Source organism: Taeniopygia guttata, chromosome 5 (assembly GCF_048771995.1).
Source record: "Taeniopygia guttata chromosome 5, bTaeGut7.mat, whole genome shotgun sequence".
In the NCBI taxonomy this organism is placed as follows: domain Eukaryota; kingdom Metazoa; phylum Chordata; class Aves; order Passeriformes; family Estrildidae; genus Taeniopygia; species Taeniopygia guttata.
Genome location: NC_133030.1, coordinates 24,260,679 through 24,281,010, shown reverse-complemented (window position 1 = coordinate 24,281,010; position 20,332 = coordinate 24,260,679). Strand labels below are relative to the sequence as shown.

At 42.2% G+C, this 20,332-nt stretch overlaps 1 protein-coding gene across 3 annotated transcripts in view; it reads right to left on the bottom strand.

The window, feature by feature from the left end:
* TTC17 (tetratricopeptide repeat domain 17) overlaps positions 1-19,664 on the bottom strand; it is a 56,046-nt gene extending 36,382 nt beyond the window's left edge. For 2 of the 3 annotated variants that reach the window (XM_030274122.4, XM_030274123.4), the window contains exons 1-10: positions 19,334-19,664; positions 6,596-6,685; positions 5,043-5,212; positions 3,937-4,048; positions 2,732-2,863; positions 1,930-2,039; positions 1,492-1,636; positions 971-1,110; positions 576-736; positions 145-257 (exon numbers count right to left, since the gene is read on the bottom strand). In XM_030274122.4, coding sequence (XP_030129982.4) covers positions 145-257; positions 576-736; positions 971-1,110; positions 1,492-1,636; positions 1,930-2,039; positions 2,732-2,863; positions 3,937-4,048; positions 5,043-5,212; positions 6,596-6,685; positions 19,334-19,549 — 1,389 coding nt within the window. In that variant the 5' untranslated portion in view covers positions 19,550-19,664. The remainder of the gene's footprint in view (positions 1-144; positions 258-575; positions 737-970; positions 1,111-1,491; positions 1,637-1,929; positions 2,040-2,731; positions 2,864-3,936; positions 4,049-5,042; positions 5,213-6,595; positions 6,686-19,333) is intronic. The other variant, XM_012573856.5, reaches the window with a different exon arrangement.
* Between the last annotated feature and the right edge of the window lie 668 nt (positions 19,665-20,332).

The following is a 20,332-nucleotide window of genomic DNA, read 5'->3' as shown; positions in this document are numbered from 1 at the left end:
TGGAAAAGAAAGACTAAGATTTCTCACTATGATTACCACACCCAGAATGTAACCCTTTTGTCAACCCTGAAAACATTGAAACTATATAGCTAATAAAGCAAATGGGATCCAGCTGGAAGCAGTGGTATCAATTCACAGACAAACCTGAACATATTCCACATTTTCAAAAATGTCTCCGCGGTGATAACGAACAGGCTGATCCCACTGACAGTGCAAGCTATGCTGCTGGTTGCCCAATCTGCAAATCTGGTGGTTCCCTGCAGAGCAGAAAATATTTTTTTATACTAGAGAAGTGTGGATTCTGAGAAGACGAAAGACAGCACACAGTCAACCTCTCTGCCCCCAGTTTGGTCCATCCTTTTTATTTACTCCATCAGCCCAGAGGAAACTCCAACCTCAAAAGACTCCAAAAAAAATCTCTGTTCAAGAATATACTGCAATCCCTTGTTTTAATAAGCAAAACACAAGAGCCACTCAGGGCCATCTTAATATATGAAGAAGTTATATCCTGACACTTATCTGAATATGTGCCATATTTCAATGCTTTAATGAGCATGAACACTAAAAAGTTGTACCTAATTGAGCTTCTTTTGCCATCTGTGTCTCATGAATGATGTTCCTCAAGATTTGTTCCTCCTGGATGAGCTTGTACTTGTCTAAAACATCTTGTTGCCTAAGGTAATGGTCATGCTGCTTTTGATATTCCTTTAATTCATTTAATGTTCGCTGAAGTGATCTTGGAAATTAAACAGAGAAGATTTACTTTGAATGCTTTTTAGAATATCACCTTTTCCTACACTCTTGCATATTTTTAACTCTAAGCTTCTTTAAGTTTTCATATGCTTAATTCTATTGTATAATCAACGAAATACAGAAATTTAAAAACAATTCTTCTTGAAATGTAAATAACTGCTGCAACAGAACTACAGAAGTCAGATTATATGCATTGCCACTGGGATATTTTGGTTACCTATGTTGGGCTTCCAATTTTTGCTCAAGTTTTTGCTGGCATAGGACAGCATGCTTCCTTTTTACAGCTTGCTCAAACCCTGGTTTGGCCTGTAGAGCATGATCATAACATAGGACTGAGTGGTTGTACTCTCCAAGCATCTGAAGAATGACCAAGAGAGAGAATTAGTCATTGTGCAGCAATATTTAATAAACAATACTCAAATTTTAAAGAAGCCATTAACTTAAATTTTAATGTATGGTAACAAGCAGCCTGTCATTTCTGATACTCAAGCCACTACAACTATTAATGAAAGGCTGCAGAAGAATTTTACTGGAATTTATTTCCAGGTGCATATAAAAGCCTTTGCTAATAGACAGACTTTTGAATAAAAGTATCTTGACAGAATCTTAAGCATTAAGCATGAGATGCATGTGGAGCACAAGACACACTGTAAAACAGTAAACCATTGTAAGTCAACCCTAAAAGATTAAGTAATATTTAATTTTCTTTAAGTCTTGGAAAATAAAGATTGTATTTACTGCGTATATATTTCCTAAAGTGTAATAGCTGGTAAAGAAGTCACTGTAATCCAGAGCTGCATGAACCACAATAGCTGCATCTGCAGAGAAGTGAGCCCGGTGCAAAATATTTGCCAAATTTACCAGTGCAATGTCTTTATTTTGCCTAAAAGAATAAAAGAAAATAAAAAGGGAAAAAATTACAAACTAACATTAAAGGAAGGTAAGACTGTATAAGAATCATGCACAAGGATACATTAATTTGCCAGTCACACAATAAAACATATCACTTGCTAGAAAAACATCTCAACTATTTATATGCCTAGTATAGCACATAGAGAACCAAGAACGAGTAACACATATTATTCCTTATCATGCCATTTTAGAAACCAAAACCTGTTTACTAACTAGGATAACTAGAAAAGAATCTGAGAAGAAATCCTTATTAGCAATTCTTACCTTGAAGAAAAATGAAGGGCACGCATGGCACATTCTACTACTTGGTATGGCTCATTCTTTATTCGCCAGTAAAAAGAAGCCAAGTTATAGAGTACCCAGGAAGAAGAGTTCTGCAGTAAAGAGAAACACATGAACTGTACTAACTAGTAACACATGAACTAAAATGTTAATCAGGGCTTTAATTACTATAGGATGAAAAGCTGAGCATCGACTTTAGTGCTCAGCTGATCTAAGCTATCCTCTTCCACTGGAAAGCTGCCATTTGGCAACAGTTGTCAATGTTTAGGAACACTTAACTAGCATACTAATAATGTGTTAAAGAAACAGAATTTCTGCATTTCAGGCAGGTAAAAATACAAAATGAGGTGAAATGAGAGGCGACAGTAGTTTAAGCATCAGCATCATAGCTGGAGTTCAATGAGGGTTCCTAGATTTTGCAGGAAGATATTTAATGAAAACATACATATTTCAGTACTGTTGTTTCTTCTTTGCTCTTCAAGTACCTGTATTTTTTGTTTAAAAACTCTTATTACCTTGACAAAGCAATGAATGTGGTTTGCTAGGCAACATAACTACATAAATCCTTAAAGATGACAGTAACTATCTATTTACTGGCTTTGCTGACACCTTCTCCTGCTTCTACTTGCCCATCAGAAAATGGTCTGTTTGCCTTTTGAACTGAACTGTAAACCAAAAATACATGTGCAAAACTGGATCTGACTGCTTGTATGAGGTGTAGCTAAACTTGTGAGACGTTTCCAGCACTCTTTTTTGTGCATCCAGCAAGATTACAGTTTCATACCTTCATGAGCCCATCATAAATACGGTGACCGATTTCCTCTATACTTCTTCCCAGTCTCCGTGATAAGTATGTGAAGATTGGATCTTCTTTAGGCAACAGGGGTGCAGAAAGATTAACCCTTTCTTGAACACCCTAAAATAAAAATTGAATACAGGTATTTGCTGACACTTAAGATAAAGAAATATAAACAAAAGCATGACTCCAGGAAAATGTGTGGCTTGGTTATTTTACAATCTTATCTTCCTTTCAAGATCTCTGGGAATTGACAGAACAATTTCACCACTGACAGATAAATAATATGTAATATTGCAGATGGGAAAAGCAGCCTCCGCTTGTGAGTTCTACCGGGGAAACACTCAGTTCTGGTAGTTACCAATTTCACTAAAGACCACTGAAGCACTTAAGTCAGGGTTGTCAGGTTACATTCACACAGTGAAAGTATCCCTACACCTCTCCTCTTTCTTCCTTCCCCAAGCATAAACATGCTTCTTTCAAAAATACATCCAGACCCAGGAACAGAACTAAAAAAACTCCACTGAGTGTTTAGCTGTAAGAAAATCCTTATTTGTTGATGAAAAGACTTGCAATAAAACAAATATCAAGCTAAAAGCACTAAAGCTGCATCCGCATCAGAAAATCTGCTCATATAATGCTGTTGACAAAACCAGTTTTCCTACCACTCTTCCACTGTGACATTTTTAAAGCAGCTGAACTTTGTACTAGTAGGGAACAATTATCTCATCCTCTTGGCTAGGGCTTGGCATTCAGATACTAAACAGACATTCAGGTTTGTTAGGAGCTACCAATAAAACTGCAAACAATTTAACAATTTTTTGATTCTGAATCTTCATCCATTTTAATGACCCTGTTCAGCATTCTCCAAATTTCAACTGAGACAATTCACAAGCCAGTAGAAGTCCCAACGAAAGCTACCAATTTGCTAATGAAATGCATTATGAAAACAAGAGACTCCATTTTCCTAAAAAAAGCCAAAAAAAAAAAAAAAAAAGAGAAACTGTATACTTGATGGAACAGGTATAACCTCTGTTACACAGGTACTTTAATCAGGGCCCAACTGTAGTTTTAAAAAAGTGTGAAGCAGTCTTGGAAGATTACAATACCTTTCAATCTCGAGTGAGAACTGCCAGTAGGAGTTATCTATTTCTCTTCCAAATGGGGAAAAATACTTGCATTTGCTCACTTACCCGTAAGTGCTGAAAAGCATGAATACTGTATGGAAGATCTAGAACTTTTGTACAGTCTGGCTGCTGCAGGTCTGGAGGCACTGGCGACTTTGTGTCTATATAGTCTTCAGGGCTGAGGATGTAATAACATAACACAGCAGACTGCAGATTAAAATACTGCTGAAGATCCTAAGAGACAGTACAGTAGCTGATACAGAGAGTACACTGATTTAATCATTACAGAAGTCCCCTGTTAGGGCACATTAGCCCATTTCTGCTGTATTCCCAGATTTCAATTGTATTGGGATGTCATGACTATAGGATAAAGTAAATAAATTTGTCTGCTTTACGAAAATACCAACATTTGGATAGCCTCCAAAATGTGTCAGGGTCAACCTAGTGTATCACTGCTATGATTAATGATGTATCTGCCAGGCAAATGGCAATGCATGCAGACTCTTCAATTGAAACAAACAAACCAATCCCAAATACAGACTATGAGAAGTCCAAATGAAGGTGTATGACGATAAAATTGATCTTTTCCCACTTGAAGTACTCATGTGATTATGATAAAAAAACCAACTAAAACAAAACAGTCATTCCTGAAGATGAATTACCAATGAAGCTGAATGTCAAGTACACTGGCTGCACATCCTTCACTTTGTAAACGGGGACAAAATATGACCAGAAAGTTCAACAGCTTGGTAATCAATAGAATTTCATTCATATTTAAGTCAAGACAGTTTCCACTAAAATAAATAAGTAGCTCAAAACACTGAAAGCACAATCAAGCAAATTTAACCCCCTTCTACATGACGTACTTCACTTTAATTCATATGTCTGGTTGTGTCAGTACAAAGTAACAGTGGTAGAATGGGAAGAGAAAGGAAAAGTTTCAGGGCAGGGCTAGCATAGATATTTTGGGGGAAACAGTTTTTGTATGTTGTACCTGCTCACAACTAGTGGCAGACGTTGTTTCAATTTTATTCCACAGTAACACAAAACCTGCCATTTAAAAAGAAAGTCAGTGCTAGTAATTTTTCACTTGTGTTTAGAGGTACAGTTGGTTTTCTTTCATTCAGTAAAAATCTTAGAATATAAAGCACGTTATTAAAGCATCTTATTACCGGATATCTTTGCTCTCTAAGGTGATGTATGTGCCATCATACAGATCTAGGTCCCCCAGAGGCACCTTTGCTTTAATGCAGTCTGGATCTTCTTTATTATGCCTTTGTTCCAGCCCTGTGTCTCTGTCCTCATTTTCCTCTATATGAATCTTTTGAGCAACTAACTGTTTCTGTAGGAAAAAAAAAAAAGGAAATACAAGCATATAAAAGTGATGAAAGCAAAAGCTATAGTTACTATATTTCACCAGTCCCACTTTTTCCTTAAAACAAAGTTCATTTGAAAATAATCTAAAAAATTCTCCTTAAATTTTGGGAATACTTCCTTATCTTTTATAACATCTGTAAGTCTTTTTTGGATTTGGATGGCATATAAATGCTTTCATTAAAGGTAATAAAACTTGAATGAGCCCTTATTTATTCTGTTTGCCTAAAAAGTGGGCTAGTAGCATTCCAAACCCATGGCCATTTAGGAAAAGAAGAAATGGTTGCTAAAAGTACATCAATTTTTCACATTTGGCCTCCTTTTTTTCCACTGTAAGACCTTGTGGAAATAACATGAGGCATTGCAACAAATCATCACCACCATCAACCAGTCAGTGTGCTAAGTACAACTGAACATGAGTACATGTGAATAGTACTGTACATGAATACCTGTGAAATGAGAAAACCTGCATTTTTAATTAAACCCAAACACATTTGATTACATGCTACTGTAAAACAATAGAGATACATATACTGGTAGCAATTTGTGCAAGAATTTTAAAAGCTACCACAGGTAACTTGTGCTGAAAGTCATTTGTGTACCACAAGTTGGACATTAGTGACTTCCACACCCACGACCCATGCCCCAAAAAGCTTGCAAGTATTATTCTATCCACAGCTAAAATGTCCATCACAACAAAAAAGATTATACTCTGATGAGAAAGACTGCCTGAATCAGCCAGTCACACCAGGAGCAGTCCTGCTTATTTTCCTTTCTCCTACTGTACCCATTCACCTAAAGCTACCTCTGTGTTCATCTAGCTTTCCACTTAGTTAGTTATCCCAATCTGATAAAACCAAAGCTGGCAAAGAAAGGGGTGCATGGCCAGAAGGGCTGTGAGCTGTTTGCTTACCTAACCCCTATTATATTTAAACTTCAGTTTATGAGTTTGAAGTTCATTCATGCCCTTTTCAAAAGGGTAGTCTCAGACCCCTTTTTAGTAATAAGTGGGCTTGCAGAAAAACAGAGATTATTTGCTTTGTGTTCTTCTGAAATACAGCACAACAGAATCTAGTAACTTTATCTAAAAATGTTAAGATTTATGGCTAACAACAGGGAATGATACAACTGGAGACCAGTTAGGCAAACTTGAGGCAAAATATTCTTGAGATTTACAAAATTTCTCATCCTTTCATTGAAAGAGAACTTTGCCAATAAGAAATTACTCTTAAAATTAAAATTATCTATACAAAACTATCTAAAACTATCACTAAAGTATTACTATAAAGTCTATGGAAAAAAAAAAATCTGTATTTTCAGAATTAGTTAGTACTTAAATGTTATGCTTTACCTCCAGTTCTTTGAGGTAGTTAACTGTTGTTTCTTGTCTCATTAGTATTACCAAATCATGTGGGTTTCTCAAGTTCATTGGCGAATCCACCTGCAAGACATTTTAACAGTTCATCATGTATGATATTAATCTAATTACAGTGATTTTAAAATAAGGTAATTATGTTCATTCAGTCACACTTTGTCTGTTCAGAGGCTTTCTGTCCAGTCAACATTCATAATATGTCCATTATGAAAATCCATACTTCAAACAACGTAATTTCAGAATCAAATTCAACTCATGCTTTAACTTTAAACCTATTTGAATTAAATCAGACACACAAGTCCTAAGCATAAGAGGCAAATAAATTTCCACAACAAACATTACTAAGAGTACTTGCTGCTGAAATACCAGATATCTTAAAATGCAATCAAAGAAACTTATTTTGTCTTGTTACTTTAAAATTCCTCCACCACATCCCTCAAAAGGCATAATGTAGTTCAGCTTCAACTCCTCTGTGAAACTAATTTAACACACTGGCCTACCATTAGCATCTACTGCCTTCAGGATTAATGTGTAAAGGAACAAAATCAAGAGGGAAGCAGGGGAAGACTGAAAACTGTTACGGAAGACCATGCTACAGCTTCCACAGCTATGCCCAGGAGTTCCCAGCTCCATTAGAGGCAGGTCACAGATACAGTAGTTACACATCAGCCCCTAGCCGGCTATGGCACTTCACCCTAGGACTGAAACAGCCCAGCCCTGTCCTCAGGCCAAACTCTGCTGTCTTGCTGGGTGGGGGAAAGTCCCTACAGTGGAGAAGATGGTGTAGCAGCAGCTGAGCTGATGCAAAGGCTCACTTCCAGGCTTGCAGCCCTGTTCCCTCCCATGTGTCAGTGTGAGAGCAGTACACTTGGCTGCACACCAGCTGTGTGCAGGATCTCTGGGAAACTAACCCAAACTCAGGAGCAGAACAGAATGTAACTCCTTCCTGGTCGTTTTGTCTGAACTAGTAAACTAAATTAATTAATGAAGGATTCAATGAACACGAGAACAGAAACAAGGAAATAGGAATATATGATGACAGGATGAACAGACAAGGTGACAAGGACAGCAACATCTCACACTTTTAACGTGACTTTTAGATGGTCTACATCAGGACATTTTTCCTGGATCTGCTCAGTTTCCATTCAAGCTTTCAGGATACAGAACCAGCTGCTGCATGACCACTTACTCATTTGTTAGCACTGATACCTCTAAATGGGCTGTCCACCACCATGACATCTGTGCAAACTTGATGACATTACAATTCAATGGAAAAGTCTGCCATACATACAGGTGCAGGAGATCCTCCTGGGCTACAGTGCTTCCTTTTTTGTCACCTTTCCAAATAGCTTGGACAAATTTCTGTTACACTCTCTTCCTGCAGAGAACTTCATCTCCAGCATATTTTCTGGTCATCCTAATATGCCCCGTCAATGGCCTACACCTTAGGCTGTACTCTCTTGGTTGTGAGTCAGATAAGAAGCTCAAATCTACTTCCTTTGGACTGCTGACTGTGAAGTCTACATTTGTTGCAAGATTCTTGACTGAGTAAGGACCTTGTCCTCTGAGATATAAACACTTGTTCCTTTTACTAAACCCCAAAATGGTTTTGGCTAAATTTGGCTAAGTATTCCCTTCCAAAGTAAAAGCTTCTTTTAGTATGGAGCCATTTTGATGAGTGGCTGCCTATACAGTCCAAACAGTTATATAAAAAACTCATTTTCTTCCTTAGCAAATTAATTCTTTTATATCACCGGATGAATAGAAAATAATGGGTGTTACTGACACTAATCCATTTTCACACTGTGAATTTGGAGATTCTGGATTCAACTGTTGCAAATAAAGGATGATCAAGTATCACCATGATGGCAGAGAAGCACAGAAAATACAATTTCAAAAAAATGTAATGATTTTGTTAGTTGAAGTCTACAGCATTTTATTCATGGCCATATTTCCTATTTCCTCCTATGGGCCCCACCTCACTTTGAATTGGCTGCACACAAAGACGGAGTTATGCATTGAATGTAGCACTGGTTTATGCTTCACTTGATGAAGAAACTACTACAGTATGTGCAAATGAATGAGAGATTAATTTGCAAAGAAAATAAGTTTCACTGTGTATAAAGCACTTCATCACCCATACCAAAATAGCACTGCTCATCTGACATCTAAAGGCCACTTGCATGATTCTACACAGTCACTGAGGGAAAAGCCAACTATCAGTTCTACTTTCAGTGATGAACAGCATCTGGGCATTTTTGGAGAAAGTTATGCAGGCATCACCAATTAGAAAACCTTAGTCTGAACGATGAAGGATCTTGGCTTATCATCCATTCAGAAATGGAATGATATGCAGGTTCGCCTTCTGTTTTTAACTTTTGGTAAGACAGTCTCATGAGAGGCCTGAATTTAGTATTGGAAAATGTGGAGATTTGGAGTGGGACATTAGCAGCCCAGTGTGCGTGGGTTGATAGGAAAGCAATGCAGTAAGTACCACACTCCCTACTATCATCGTGCAGCAGAAACCAAAGTCTCAATAACCAAACAGCAATATCACTGAATTAATTCATAAAGTTATGGCAATCCACCAGGAAATCATCCCAGTTAAGGATATTTTTCTTTAGTCTTCAGATTTTCCCTTCCACATCTGACTCAGTTGGTCACCAGCCAATAAGTACTTTTTAATAACAGCAGAATCCTTCAGCCTAGGAGAAAGTTAACCTTAGCAGTGTGTAAACACAAAGCTTCTAACACAGAATTTTAGTAGTTGCACTGGGTTTGCATGACAAGGAGTGCCTTCTGTGAGAAGCTGCCAGAAGCTTCCCCTAAGTCCAACAGAGAAGACTTCAGCTGGCTCCAAGACAAGGCCGAGCCCATCAGTGACTGGGTAGCGCTGCTGTTGTAACACATTTAAGAAGCTAAAAGAAGTTATTGTGGCCAAAAAAAAAGTGAGAATATGCAAGAGAAACAGCTCTGTAGATACCAAGGTCAGTGGAGAAGGTGCTCCAGGTGCCAGAGCAGATTTCCCAGCAGCCTGTTGTGAACACCACGATGAAGCAGGCTGTCCCCTGCAGCCCATCAGGGAGCAGAGATCCACGTGCAGCCAAGGGGGACCTCACACCACAGCAGGTGGATACCCAAAGGAGGTTGTGAACCTCTGGGAAGCCCACACTGGAGCAGGATTTTTGGCAGGACCTGCGGCCCTTCCCGGGGACCCACATTTGAGCAGCCTGTTCCTGAAGGATAGCACCTTGTGGGAGAGACCCTGAGCTGGAACAGTTTGTGACAGCCCATGAGAAGGAACTGGAGTTGTTCATGCAGGACTTTCTCCTATGGAAAGGACATCACATTGGAGCACAGTAAGGAGTTCTTCCTTGGAGGAAGCTGTGGTAAAATCACTCTGTGATGAACTGATTACAACGCCCATTCTTCATCCTCCAGTACCACCCTGGGGAAGGAGGTAGGGAATCAGAAATAAGGTTAAGTCCAGAAAGAAGAAGACGGGTTGGAGGAAGGTATTTTTAAGATTCGCTTGTATTTCTCATTACCCTACTCTGATCTGATCTGTAACAAATTAACTGATTTCCTCAAGTTGAGTCTGTTCTGCCTGTGGTGGTAACTGGTGAGTGATCTCTCCCTGTCCTTATCCAAACTCTTGAGCTTTCTCTTATATTTTCTCTCCCATGTGCAGCTGAGGAGTGATAAAACAGCTTTGGTGGGCCCCTGGTAAGCTCTTGATCACCCCCTTCTCCGCAGTGACAGACAGATGGCTTTTGAACTGAAACTTATTCATCTCAGATCCAGTCAGCAACACTGTGAAGACTTACAGTTCATTATCCAGCTTTTTACAACACCCATCCCTACATCAAATACATTTTCTTCACAGTGCCAGCCATTTCTACAGTAGGAAAAAGACAAAGCTGACGTACTGAGCTATGAAGAGGACCAATACTGTATTTGCTATTGAGGGCAGTAGTGACACCTCATGAAGAATACAGCGAGTAAGCTGCAAACAAAGGTTTACATCTGCATAACTTGCACAGCACAGATATGAGTAGCAGCAGTTATAAATATAAGTGGGAAGCAGGATGTGCTGAAATCAGGAAGACACGCTTGAAGCCCTGCAGGGTTTGTCACATGGATGCTCACACTTCCCTCATGCTGCTTGTGCTCAAGTTCCACCTGGCATCTTCCTGCTTTCCTGTGCAGCCAAACCAGGAAAATTATACCTTGAATAAAACCACAAAATATCTCAGAACTTTCTGCTGCTTATTAAGATTCAAAGAGAAGGCAACAAATCCCAAAGATTTGGAAAACCCCTCAGAGTTTCACTCACCTGTCAAATAATTCTTTAGTCAGAAATACCATAGTCCAAATAAAAGATATATGATGGATATCTAGAGACTGCCCTGGATTATGCCCCTTCCTTCCCACAACAAGACTCTAGGCAGCTTTCAGAGGATACTGGTTTCACTCAGACTCATGTCATGCTTGTGCTCTTACAAACCCTTGCCACCTTCACCCCTCATGCAAAGTCTGTTGTGCCTTGTCACCTGATTCGGGACTCAGACAAGTAAAAAATATACAGATATTGTGACTTGGATCATGTTTTTCAAAATATAAGCAACTCTCCATAAGGCTCCTCTGAGATGAAACAGAACAGACGTCAACCTACACAGAAAACACAGCCTCATGGTGTGGAGAGTGGAGACTCCTGCACCAGAACAGATGCTTTGTCCAACTTACTCATTTTTAACTCAAAGTGTTAAAATGTTGATGGCAAAGCACCACAATTCATTTACTCTTCCTCCAAAGTGCTGAAACAGTAACATGCAAGATGAAGTGCTCGAAATGCAAGAATTTGACTTCAATTCCAACACAGTAAACAGGGAAAAAAAGTGGCGCTGAAAAGCTTTCTTTGAACCTTTGACAGCTACTGTAGTTCCACTGCAGAAAGCCTGCCAGTAAAACACTTTTAGAATAAGTGTTCTCTGTTCAACTTTGCCCAAAGGTGAAAGTTTCTTTATAAAACACAGTTCGAATTTATTCCCTGTCACAAAGTACACCAAGAACCTGATTCAGCAAGAAACACACAGAATTTGTGTAATGAAAAAAGACACTGAGTTGAATCAAACCCTGAAGTTTTAGAGTCTCCTATGTTACCTCCATATATCAAAGTCTCTCAGCAATTAAACTTGCAAGTTTTGCCAAACCTTCCAGCGTATTTTTCCCAACAATCCAGTTACATTGCACCAGGAAGTAATTTTTTTTTTAAATGAGGGTTGATAAATGCCTCAGTCTATTAATTTTAAGTAAGGATTTTTTTACTGTGGAAACCCCATTGTTAACTGAGGCACAGGCACACCAAAATCAGAACAGCTGTTAGTGCCTCTGCACATCCTAAAAGCATTATACTACATGCAGAAGGCAGATTATTAGAGAAAGAAGCTGAAAACACACGGTATCAAATGATGGCATACAGAAAAATGGGCTCCCCATATTTGTTTTTTAGACAGTGGATGTTTTGTCACTGTACAAAATAAAGGCAATCCCCCCTCCAACAGGCTGGAACGTCCTGCAGTCTTGAGGGGGAGCCTAGGATCTGAAAACTGGTGCTTGTCTTTTGGTATATTCTTGCTGTCTTGAGATACTTTACACTCCAACATGATGCTACATGGCATTTCTGAGGAAGCCATGAAAAAATCTGTACAGGTTTCAGTGCAAGATAAACTACAAAACTGGAAAATAAATTATTTGACTCATCCAAATGATGAATAGGCAGTGTCAGAAGATACTTGTTCCAAGATTGTCGCTAAAAATTCACACAGAAAAATGATGTTGAAATGAGTTTTTATAAGTATTGAGCCATTTAAAAGCTTACTGCTGCAGAATCTGTAAGCAAACAGCAATAGATATTTTGATATTATTACTAGCTGTGCTACAGGGAAAACACAAATTCCAAACACTTGTAGCACTTCAGAAATAAAACCTAGCAAAGTTACAGTATTACTGAATAGCTCTGCTCAACTGAGATCACACAAGCTATGAATATCCTAAGTAACAGATCCAAATACACCAAAAGGAAACAAGACTTTACTTGGAACACTCCAGTGTGTGTCCAATGTGTTGGTAGTCATATTTAAGGTACAAATTTCCAATCTGTATATTCCAGGTAAGCCTTATATTCTTCAGTAGCCATATGCTCAGCTGAATCAAAACAAAAGATGGAGAGATCATTCAGATTACATCTGTAATTAGCAAGTACTTTTTTTCATAAAAGCAGACAGGTTCTTGATAGTCTGCTCACTGCCAAACCCTAAAAATTTCAAGTGTTCTAATATTGAAAACACAGACAGCAAGACTAATTATTAGACTTACAAGATATCTAAAAAAGATGAAACCTGATCAGTAACTTTGTCAGCAAATGAACAACATGAAAACCCATTTTTCTGTTAAACTTTGAGGGAAATTACTTTATCCAGCAGTGTATTTTTAAAGCATGCAGTAACAGTGGATTTCAGAGTCTTGCTGACTTTGCTCTTTTGGGCTTTGGTGGGTCTTCATACCAACATGTGCTTGGGCCAGTTCCAAGGCTACCCTTCAGCTGTGAAGTTCACAATACAGGGAAGGCATTCCAGGCACGAAGTGTAACTCTCACCACAGCATAGCCAGTTTTAAACAGTTGATTCATTTCATCTTTTCAGATTGTCCAACCCGTATTTTAAAGGCTACTGAAAACAGGAAATCAAATTGTGTGGATCCTAAGAGAAACAGGACCTGGGAACACACAGTGCCCAGAGGACAAAGGCTGTATGAAAACCAGGAGCTGAGGAATGAGCAGGACATGCCTACACATGGTCAGAGCCACTGCTAGAGCACTCTGGCCTTACAGCCTGAACCGCCTCGGCATGTATTACCATGCTCAGCTAAATCCAGACATCTTTGCACTAAAGCTTTTCTGTCAGCAGTCAAAATCTGGGCATAAGATTACCTGCTGGAGTGTGGCAGCTGTGAGGGGCACAGCCCCCAACAGCTGCAGCTCAGCAGCCCTTGGGATCTGCCTCTTAGCTCATCCACCTCAGATGCAAATCTCTGACTGCTGAGATGAGAGCAGTGGAAGCTTCTTCTCTACCACTGCTCCACTGAATGAAACATTTGCATTTCTGATGCCACATATGGGCTACCACAAGGCCTATTTTTATAAGTTCAGATCTAGTCATGATGTTCACAGTGATACAAACATACATAGGCTGTGCTCCCCTGGGAGCACGCAGCGCTGGTCAAGTGCAGTTCTAAATGCCTACCTGGGACAAGGACATTAACCAACTCAGTCATTCACAAAACATTCAGATTCAAAAACTTCTTATACACTTAGGCAAAGGCAGAAAATTTAAAGAGATTTTTTTAAAACTACTATTTTTCATAGCACATGAAGGCCTATGGTGCTCTGGTGGCCAAGAGAGGTTTTAAACCAGAACAAGTTTTCCTTTTCTTGAGGAAAACCTTACCTATGCCTCAGAACCATTCTGCTTCAGCTCATGACTCTATGGATAGGATAACATCTAATAAACTACAGAACATTCAAATCAACCAGTCCAGATGTCTTTGCACACCCTCATAAGGAGGGACTGACAACTGTTTTGGGGAAAGCGTGGCTCCATCTTACACACCTCAGTAGAAATGAACAATTTTTTTTGTGTATGTGTGCGTAGGGTTTTTTGTTTTCTTGTTTTCGTTGTTGGTTTTTTGTCTTTTTTATTTGGCTGCACTAGAATTTCAGTGTTCCTTAGGTTTGGATGGCTGCTTTTCCAGATTCTTGAGCACATGGACCACTGTCTGTTACCATACATGTGCATTCAGATGCCAGACAGAGAAATGCATTAACTAACTCTAAGCCATCCATGAATCAGCTTGCCTTGCTGCTGCTTGAGGTGCACTCACACTCAAATCTGCAGCCAAATGAACAACTGGTAGGTACTGTCTCTCCTCGCTACTGCACTAAGCCAGAGTGAAGCACACTACAGCACTACAGGAAGTTCAGATGTCACAGGCATTGAGCAGCTGGTAGTCTTAGTTCCAAATAAGTTAGCCAGCATTACTTTTTGTCTCTCCAGATCACCTCTCACAGAACTTCAAAACACATGACAACACATTAGAATGAAAACAACTTTCTGCCAACTCTTGCCAGGGGCTCTTTGCTCCTGCCAACACTCTCCCAATCCTGCTTTGGATCATCTGCCTGGAAAGTTTCTGTGCTTCATTTAGTTTAATTATTCTGACCTAACTTCTTCAGCATTTACAGCAGTTCACAAAAAGGCAGCCCTTGAGTCCCCACTAGCTTGCTCAGTTTTAATCACCTCCATCAAGGCATCTCTAGAAAGACCCCACCTCTGCTCTCATCTGTCAGGTTGCTGAGCCATGGTAGCAGCTGGTCCTCATCATTAAAGCCATGAATGACTGCATCCTGCATTCAATTTAATCTGACAAGTGTCTGTCCTCTCTTTATGCTGAGTTTCTCTCTTCTCTGGAAGTACACTAGTATTTCTGCAGAGTGACTAGCTTCCCTACTGGCAGACAAGCACTGTCTAAAATCAGTTATATATTAGCCTGAACTTTATACTGTGAGTTGTGAAATGGCTTATAAACATGTGCACTGAGCAGATATAATCTCATTAAAGACAGATGATTACTTAGTATCTGGTTTTGCAAGATCACACACTTGAAGGTAGACTCAGACTAAAAGAACATGAACTGATCCAGAATATGATGCCTTTGATCTCAAAACCAGCTACTATAGCGACAGATACAACTTGATGGCTTTTTTTTTTCTGATGGCTGAGATACTGAAATATTATATGCGCTGCTAGTAATTTGTTTTGCCATTTAGAAATGCTCACTAAAAACTTGAAAAACAGTGCCTACTTAGCAAGTACTCCTGTTTACTAGATGAGATCTTGCTGATATATGGAACATTGTTCAGTCTGTGTTAATTTTGCCACTGCTGCCAGGTTTTTCTACCACTAGGAAATCAAGCCTGAGCCAGGGTACACCTGTGGTCTTGTGTCACAGAAAAGTGAATCTCACATTAATGCTTGAATATAGTCTCATATTAAATGTCTGCATCCTTGCTGCACTCCCAAGAAGAAAGAGCTAAGAGATTTTAGGTCAATAATGTATAATAATCTCACCTTTCTTCCCTCAAACACATTCTAGCAACTATATTTTGTATTTAGGTCAGGATCTGTGATTCCTGCTGTCAGCTCCTCATCAACAGGTTCTGCACTTGGTAACAAGGAAAACAAAGCTCATAGCAGCAAACTCAAAGCTACAAGGAAGTCAGTTGCCACTGGCGCTCATCTGCATTTCCACTGATAGTGGCTCATTTAGCAGTAGGAATGTCTGGGTCTTACTACCAATGAAGTTTTCCCTACCTCTTTATTATATAGGCTTTGTTCAGATAAACTGAAGTAGACTACATGAAGACCAAGCCTGTACCTCTCTAAAAAGCTGGTAATCTTTGAAGATGCTTTTCAGACTTTAAGAATGCTAATATTTCCTAAATTAAATCAAATAAAATCTGATTAATATCACCACTCTTTGCCACCAGCAGCCACTTCTAGTCAGAGACTGCTGTGCTGGAAGCATTGCAATGAACAGAGCAAGGTCCAACAATGGCTGACCACCAGCAACATCCCTCAGGGATCAATACCAATCGTTACTAACACAACTCTTTACTACTGACAGTGACAAAAAAGAACCATAAGCTCAGTGTCCTCTGCAAAGGTGGGGAAGCATGGCCATTGCAGGGCTGCAGCAAGACAAGGTGGCAGAGAATGGGCTGGCAGGGACCTGTCTCATGAAGTCAACAACAGCAGCCACAAGCCCATGGGATGAAATAGCCCCATGCAACAGGAAAGGCTGGGGCTGAATGAAAAACAACTTTCCAGAAATGGCATTTGGGCTCTGGTGGGGAGAACACTGGTGTGCAGCAGCTGTGAGCCCTCACAGCTGAGGCAGCCAACTGCACCCTGGGCTGCAGCAGCAAGGCTGGAGGCCACTGGGCAAGGGGCGTGATCGGCTCCTCCACCAGCCACCATGTGGAGTCCCCTGTCCCCACCCTGAGGGCCAGCAAAGCCCACTTGAGGTGGTGAGGGCCCTGGAGCACATAACATGCAGAGGTTTCCACTGCCAATAAATCAGAGTCTCTCAAGTCAGAATGGACCCATAAGTTCTCATGATACATAACAACGAAGAATACTCTGAAAAACTAAAGCAAAGGAATGCTCTGCAGTGAAGTTGGAGGCCTTTGTCCTGTTAATAAGTTGTTGGTATTAGGTGGAGAGCTTAAATATTTTGGAATATTGTGGTTCTGCCAATTAACTGATAAATCCCTTATGAATCCTCCAGGCGCTGCTGAGCTGCTGCTTGAACTCGGACAGATTTGGTGCTGTGACCACTTCCCTGGAGAACCTGTTCCAGTGACTGACCAACCTGTCTGTGTAGAACCTTTTCCTAATGTCCAGTCTGAACTTGCCCGGGAACAGCTTCATTCCATTTCCTCGTGTTCTCTCACCAGTCACCAGAGAGAGGAGATCAGCACCTGCCCCATCCACTGCTTTGCTTGAGGAAGTTGTAGGCTTGGATGAGGTCTCCTCAGAACTAGGCTAAAGGAGCTCAGTGACCTCAGCTGCTTCTTGTAAGTCTTACCATTGAGAGCTTCCATTCTCCTGGTTGCTCTCCTCTGGGAAGGCACACAGTCTGAGAGTTTAATGTCCTTATCCTGAGGCTCCCAAAACTGCATGCAACACCCAAGGTGTGAATGCACCAGTGCAGTGGAGAGTGGAACAACAATTCCTGCCTGTTGCTGGGCAGGTGGAGACTGTCACTGTCCTGTTAACTACAGGACCACTGAGGCACTTTGGCACTTAAAACAACATTGGAGTTCACTAAAAAACTTGCCCAGTGATTTCCCAAGACACAAGAAAGTGGAAAAAATGAAATTCAGAAGTGCCATGCAGAGTTTGCCATAGCAATAACCACAAATTTAAATATTATTTTCATGAGAGTCAGGGACATGACAGTAACAGATGCCAAATACACCTAATTACAAAAAACTCACTGGACAATTTGCAGCACAACATTCCAAATACTGAAGAATCTGGCTTCTCATAGTCCAAGTAATAACATACTTATAATGGGAATTTCCTTGCTGGAGATGGCTGAATTAATTTTGACCATGCAAGTAAGAGAAGCTGTTCCACAGACACTATTTTCTCACCTCACCTACAGGCTTTGAGAACTCGACAGAGGGAACACACGAATACTCCCTGCTTACAAAGCATTTGTAATAGAAAAGACTAATGCATAGCAGTGGTATAGTGGAAGCTTCTACCTGTACCATCAGTTAGCCGACATAATGAAATACCATTCCTTAAAATAAGTAACGAATTTAGCTAATAGGATTTTCAAGCCATTCTATCTAATTGGATTTTTTCCAGGTCACAGCTGCTTTTCATGCAATAATCAAAGTCAACACCTGGCCCAAATTTTATAATATACACAGACGCTTCCAGACCATTATCATATACTTGCACTACTTCCCCACTATGTTAAGTGAGGAAAAGAGATAAGATAGCACTGGAAGTGGTGTCATTAATTGATTTATTATTAATGAGGGTGTTAGAGTGCCTGGATCCACCCAGAAAGACAAAGTGCCCAAGAACCATAAAGTCAGCAAGAGTTTCCTGCAGAGAAAAGTCTGCTCCACCTGTCTGAGGACCTCAAGGCATTTTGACATGAAAACCCGACTAAAAATCCTCACAAATGGAAGCTGATAATAGACATTCATGTCTCCAATCTTTTGTACAGGGGGAAGGCCACACTGCTCGCTACAGCGATCAGCTCTTCCACTCCAGAGGGAAATGGACAGATCTGACATAAAAGTAAATTTCTAGTACTGCTCCCTTTACAACAAAGAGGAAAGCAAGCAACTAAGAAAAAGCCTAAATACGAGATACATATCGACTCTTTCAAGCCGCTTAGTGAAAGTGAGGCACAGCCCACTATCAAAATAAGGCATTTTGACTAAACCTCCAGGGCGTGCGTGCGCTCCTGCCCGAGCACACGCGCCGCCGCTTCTTTCCTACTTCCAGCAGGAAGGAAAAGCGGCCGGGTCGGGTGCGGCTGGATGTGAAAAATCGCAAACTCACTGACATCTCCTCTCCGCGGCGAGCAGCCCGGGGGTGCCGGGCCGGCCCCGCTGGGCTCCCGGTTTTGGGCCGGGCCGCGGTGCCGCTGCTCCCGCACCAAAGCGGGACCCGGCCTCGTGCCGGAGCCTCCCCGGGAGCGGCCCCCGGCAGCAGCCGCCGCTGCTCCGAACAGAGCTCCAGCCGAAATCCATCCTCGCCTCACCCCGACCCACCACCCGCCCCTCCCCGCTGCCTCGCCCCGGGGCTCCAGCGGGTTCGAGCCACGTTTCACAAGCGACGCCAGCTCGCTGCGGGAGCCCCCCGTGCCGGGGCCGCGGGGCGACCGGCACTGCCGCCGGCTGCTGCAGCGGCTACGAGAACAGGCAGGGCTTCGCACCGGGCCGAGCAGCGCCGTGCCCCGCAGCTCGGGGCACACCTGCGCTACGGGCGAGCGACGGCGCGGGCAGGAGCTCTCCGTGCCTCCGCAGCCGGGTGGGCAGCGCCCCGCGTCCCTCGGGCCGCTCACCTGCTGCTGGATCTTCCCGTCCTCGGTGACCACCCAGTGGGTGGTGGCAGCGGCGGGCCGCGTCCCCGAGGCCAGCAGCGAGCACAGGCCCAGGGCCCAGCCGGAGAAGACCCACACCCGCCCCAGCCCGCCCCGCCCGGACACTCCAGCCGCCGCCATCTTCCCCAATCCCGGCCTGCTCGCATCCCCCGGAAGCGGAACGGCCGCCGCCGCCATTTTGGGAGCGGGCGGTGCCGCACGCTCGGCCCGGTGCGGCCGCGCCGGGGGCGGGCCCGGGTCGGTGTCCGAGGCGGCGCCGGAGCCGCGGGCCGGAGCGCTCTCGGTGCCGAGGGGCGGCACAGCAGCGGGGCGCAGCCCTGAGCACCGCTAGAGCACCGCGCACCGGCTGCCCCGCGCGGGAGCCGGGCCCGCCCAACGGCGCCTTCCGCAGCCCCGGCAGCCGCCGGTAACGGCGGCGCTGCTGGCCCGAGCTCCCGGCCCGCGATAAATGCTAACATGCGCCCTGTGGCGGCACGCTGAACGCTTCAATTTTAAAGAGGTCATTTTTGTCCGGGGCACTGGAACATTTGCCACGACAGCTCGAGGGAGCAACTTAGTGCCCAGCGCAACGCCAGCCGTACCTGCAGCCATGCACACACAGTTAATGCCAGCCTTCCCAGAGCTGGATGAAGGGAGCTCTGAAGGCCACATCCCTTCTAATGCTTTTCAGTTACACAGCAAAACCCGAACTTTTCTTGTCCTGTTCTGGTTGACAGTAAATACCAACCCAGCAGTGGGAGGGAGCCTGTTTCCCCAGTACAGAGAGAAATCTAAAAGCTGCCATGTTCAAATGTTGTTCTGTTCAATCTTTCTGCAGTCCCACTTTGGGAACACCAAACTTCCCAGTGCCTATTAAACAGCATTGGTTTGTAACTCAAACTCATTAAGTGGAAATAAAACAAGTTTACAACATGGTGTGCCTGTGGTTCAACAGATTTGGTTTCTATCAGCCTAGAGGAA